Source organism: Buceros rhinoceros, unplaced genomic scaffold (assembly GCF_000710305.1).
Source record: "Buceros rhinoceros silvestris isolate BGI_N320 unplaced genomic scaffold, ASM71030v1 scaffold16432, whole genome shotgun sequence".
Lineage (NCBI taxonomy): Eukaryota > Metazoa > Chordata > Aves > Bucerotiformes > Bucerotidae > Buceros > Buceros rhinoceros.
Window position 1 is genome coordinate 5,146 of NW_010398454.1, and position 5,244 is coordinate 10,389.

At 47.7% G+C, this 5,244-nt stretch overlaps 1 protein-coding gene across 1 annotated transcript in view; it reads left to right on the top strand.

The window, feature by feature from the left end:
- The window catches only part of LOC104489002 (cytochrome P450 4B1-like), a 12,585-nt gene that overhangs the window by 3,593 nt on the left and 3,748 nt on the right, over positions 1-5,244 (top strand). The window contains 5 exon segments of the mRNA XM_010131114.1: positions 1,315-1,459; positions 2,094-2,138; positions 2,675-2,802; positions 4,320-4,444; positions 4,555-4,706. Coding sequence (XP_010129416.1) covers positions 1,315-1,459; positions 2,094-2,138; positions 2,675-2,802; positions 4,320-4,444; positions 4,555-4,706 — 595 coding nt within the window.

Genomic DNA, 5,244 nt, shown 5'->3' on the forward strand with positions numbered 1-5,244 from the left:
CACCCCCCAACCCCCATCCTCTCCCCACTCGCCCACCCCCGCTGGCTCACAGGGAAGGGGGCTCAGCCTTGGAGCATGAACCCTGGCTGTGCCCCCACACAGCTTGCACAGGCCCCTGGCAGACACCCCATGGCTTCTGAGCATCCAAGACAGGCCTGACGTGGCTGATATCTCCCAGGCTGAGAAACACTAGAAAGCTGAACTGAGAGAACGCAGCACCAAAGCGACTGAGCAAATAGTCACTTGACTCAGTCAACTGAGTGACTTTGTGGCCAATTTCTGCACCAGTATGCAGATGTAATTGAACTTCAAGCTCTCAGTCAAAGCAGCAGCAGCTCTGTCAGCCCTAGCTCACCAAAATCCTTCCCCCTGCACATTGTGGCAGAGTAGTTACTGTTAAAAGAAAAGAGAATTCTTATATGGTTTTGTCTGTGATCTTTTTTTCTCTGCCTGTGACTTGATCTTTCCACTAATTTTTCCACTTCTTCTTTTGCTATTGCTTGTTTAATATACAACAACACAGGCTGTAAAAGCAGTAAAACAGTGATCACTTTTGAAGGGTGAACCTGCCAGTGTCACTGATACGGATGCAGATTACTCCTCCGTTGCAGCTTCCAAGGTCCGGACATGAACCTTTCTGGGAGCACTAGCTCTTTGTTGCCTATTTATTAAATTCCTGGAAGTAATGAAATCTTAATCTCACATTATTAACCAGCGTCCTCTCCTCTCTACACTCCATTGGTGACTATGGACTCATTCTACTGAATTTTACCTGGACGCTGCTCTTGTCCACCTAAATGACTGGAGGAGGCTGTGGCCCGGGTTTGCCAGTTAGGAGGCATCGCTGCACCGGGACACACACAGTAGCAATGCTGCTGGCTGCTCTGAAAGCGCTGCTGTATTTTCTCACGACTGCAGACTGCTAATTGCTCAGCCATGTGCAAGGGAGAACATATTTGCACACCACAAAATGCAGATGCTGTCTGGGGCAAATCTGAGTCCCCTTTTCCATGGCCATGGAAAAAGCGCGGGTAATGTACATGCACTGCTAGGCACCACCACTGTCCCTAAGAGTGTCCTCCATGGATAGGGTCAATTGATAAGGAAGAATTATTTTGTATGAGGTTTAAAAGTAACAAGCATCTCTACTTTTTGTGCTCTGCAAACCCAGAGAGACAACCCCTTGTTTGCGATCACCTGCTTTTGTGATACAGAAAGTTCTTGAGCTTTTTAAAAAAATGGTTTGGGAGATGGTTACTTGTTTGTTCTCTGAATCTAAATATTTTTTCTCTTTTCACTTCCCCACAACTGCAGTTTTTCAAGGAGGAGGAGGTGCTGGACAAGGTGGAGATCTGGGCACAGAAGTACCTATATGCCCACCCTGTCTGGCTTGGGAATTTCTCAGCATTCCTGGTTGCCACCCATCCCGACTATGCCAAGGTTCTATTGGCCAGAGGAGGTAAAGAGATGATGCCTTCAGTTGTGGAGAAACAGCTATAGCTTGCAAATTTCCTGTGTCAGCCTAAAAACTCACGATAAGGCACAGTTTTACAGAGAGGTTTTCGCATATAAATCATCTAAAGGTGTGGAGAGATATCTCTCCTCCTCGGAGAGGCCCTGGGTGCCTCAGGCACAGGGCTGCGGGGCTGACTGGAGCCCCTCTGAGTCAGTTGCTGGCAAATCAAACTTCCTCAAGTACTCCTTGAAAAGTTAGCTTCTTGGTGCTGACCCCAGCAAGGAGAAGATATCTGGGATTTTTTTTCTCAGCTCAGAGCCCTGGCTCCTACTGCAGAGAAGTGTCTTTAGTGCACCCAGAGAGAGCAGTGCTAAACAGTGCTGCCTGGGAGGGTTAATCATTTATCACACAGCACAGACTTTGGACCAACAATGTTCTTGTTCCAGTCTGGGCATGGGCTTTTATGTGTTTCTTGCGGCTGTGCCAAACAGCGTTGTTCTGTTGTGAAATACTTTACAAATCCTGCTTTATACCCAGCCAAAAGTGAGACCCCGGAGGGAGCTTTCAGGAGCAAACCAGTGGGTTGATGGTACTGAAAAATGTACGATTTTATTTTCTCTTTCTTATTTTTTTGCAGATCCTAAGGATAACATCAGCTATAAACACCTTGTCCCATGGATCGGTATGTATTCCCAGGGCTTTGTGTACCAGGAATGATCCTGAAGTTAGTCAAGAACATGCTATAAACAGCATTGTGTTTATTCCTTGATGCAGTTATAGCTAAAAGCTTTCTGAAATTTTTATGTTTATTGAAAAAAGTGCTAAATAATGCTGGGTTTTGTGATTTGAGGAAAGAAGGTCCAGACATAGTCATACACACAAATGAGAACCACTTACACATCCCTAGGTAGTCAAGCACAGTGATGGGAGAAGCTCGGATTCGGTCGATGACTGGTGGGAAATGCCCCTGCTGATCTGAACTTCTTGGCGCCAGCAGTGTCGCTGTTTCTTTTCAGAGGCAGCGCTGTGTCGTTTTGGTGAGCAGGACTCGGCTCAGTCCTGGGAACCCTGGAGCTGATGGGAACATTTGGAAACACTCTCCCCTAGCAGCTCAGACAGCAGATTTAATCATGCTCCTTGCAGGCAGATGCTATGTCCATAGGCAGGTGAAAGCAGCCTGCTTGTGTCCAGCAAAACATGCCTTGCCTGTTTCCCTAGGGAATGGGCTGCTGATCTTACACGGGCCAAAATGGCACCAACATCGAAAACTCCTGACTCCAGGGTTTCATTATGACGTCTTGAAACCATACGTGGCCCTGATGGCAGAGTCTACTAATGTGATGCTGGTAGGACTCATATCTGAGGCTTCTCTCTCTGCCCCGTTTTCTTTTCCCTGATCCTGACTGTTTAGTAGGTAAGTGCTGGAGCAGAGTGTTATTGCAGTTCCCTTACTCGCAACCTGGTGATTGTAAGGACAGTCGAGGTTTCTAAGGCACCACAAATCACTGCCCATAGGCTGGAAGGAACAAGCAGGCTGAACCTCTATATGTCTCTGGTACTGCTTTGGGCTCAGTGGTTATGATTTGAGGATTAATCTTACTGCCGTCCCCAAACTATACATAAGCTCAATCCCAGCTGCAACTTCATATCAGGTGATTTTGTAAATGAAGAATTGAAGTAAATAAAGGTTCATAATAAATCCCGAAAATACAAAGGTTGGAGCAGAGCTCTACTGTGACATAAAGTCAAAGGGTATCATTTGCTGTCAACATACCCGTGACTGGATTGCAAGGCCTGCCTTGCCTAATGCACAGTGAAACTGCACTGTTCTTCCATCCATTAGGCATGACGGAAACCAGTGTGAATTACAGGTGAAAGGCACCAGGCTTTGTGCTCAAGGACTGGCAGTAGTCTGGGTGCTGGATCTGTTCCTTCTCCTTTGCCTTCCTCCATTCAACCTCTCCAGCAGCTCCACATGGATCCTGGCTATCCTCCCTCCTGCCAGCCCAGGGAGCTGCCAGGAGCGGGGTGCTAAAGAACCAGGAGAGCTTTTGCAATGCACAGTAGTGTCTTGCAGTTTATAATTTCTTGCAGACAACGCAAAGTGCCTATTGCGGGAGCCCATGCCACCAGGTGGCAATCATTGTATGTGCTAAGGACATGCATCCGTTTGAATAACCCCTGTTCCCCAGCCTGGTTTCATGCTATGGGAGCTCAGATGTGACTTTGCTCCCCCATCTCTCCTCTTTCTCAGGCTGGTTCCTTACAGCCATGAAGGGACAGAGGATTCAGTATCATTTCAAGTCTTTCCAGCAAGAGAGACACGAATTATGGTTTCTCTAGGAATACCCTATGGGAAGAGTTGAGCAAGAGCTGCTCTAGTATATGCTGGAAGAACACAGTAGAAGAGAGATCATGAGATAGAAGCTTGCATGTTAGGCACCAAACACACCAAAGTCATATATGCTTGTAAGAGAGGCCGAAAACACCAACTCAGTGAAGGCCAAGTCCAACACGTGCTGTTCTTGTGCAGAAAACACACTGCACCCTAAAAAATACTTTGGTAACATGCACCCTCACCCAGCAGTGTGCCCATCCTGGGCTTCTCCTTTGCCCTGGGGTAGGGTGTACCAGGGTTCACCACTGCTGGAACTCAAGACTAGCAGCTGCCTGATTCACATCTTAAATTAACCATCCCACCCTTGTCCTCCCTTCTCCAGAATTTTGATGACAGCTAAGATACCCCTCCTTTTTCCATTTTTCTGGGATGTATCCTTAGCTGAGCACTCATTAACCAGAAAGTGAATGCAGATCATGCAGAACTGTCTCTTGCCTTCTCATTTCTGTCTCCTTTGTGCCCTAGGATAAATGGGAGCAGCTGATCACAGATGGTAAACCAGTGGAGCTGTTTGAGCACATCAGTTTGATGACTCTGGATAGCATCATGAAATGTGCCTTCAGTTGTAACAGCAATTGCCAGACCGACAGGTCGGTGCTGGCTGCCCTGGCAAAAAGTTTACAGCTTGAAAGGGAAGCAGGCAAACTGCTTTTCATGATGCTCCCACATTTACAGACTTCCACCATTCCCCTCTTCCCAGGAAAAACACCTACATCCAGGCTGTCTATGACCTATGCCACATGGTGCACCAGCGCCTCCGCATCTTCCCCTACCACAATGACATAATTTACTGGCTCAGCCCCCACGGATATCGCTTCAGGAAGGTCTGCAAGCTTGCTCATGACCACACAGGTATTTCCTGCCTTCATCCTCTCCACTCTTTCAGGCAGGTTTGGTGATGGCTGACCAGAGGCAGTCAAGTAACCTCCTTGCCCATGCACTGATCCTGCTCAGAGGCTCAGAGCTGGGATCCAAGCAGAGCCTGTCCAATCTAGGCATGAAGGAATGGGGTCTCACCTCTCCTGGATCATTAAACTGGGCTAACAGGAATTCTGCTCTGGGAACGCTCCTGTTAAATGACCAGAGCCTGGTGAAACAAGGGGTGGGTGCTGCAGGCAACACCAACACAAGGGATTATTTTCCTTTTCAGTCCTGGCATGACTTTTATGCAGGAGGAGAGAGTAAAATAGGCTGAGAACTGTGGTGGACAGAGAAGTTTGCAGCAAAGGATAGCAATGTGCAAAGCGTTCATTGCTGTGCTGCTGAAAAAGCCAGTCTGCCTGGGATGCAGAAGCATACATCAAATGCATGGACTGAGAGCTGGTCACTCCTCCTGAGAGAGCTTTGCGTTGGCAGGACAATTTACGGCTCAGCATCTCCTGCCCCTGCT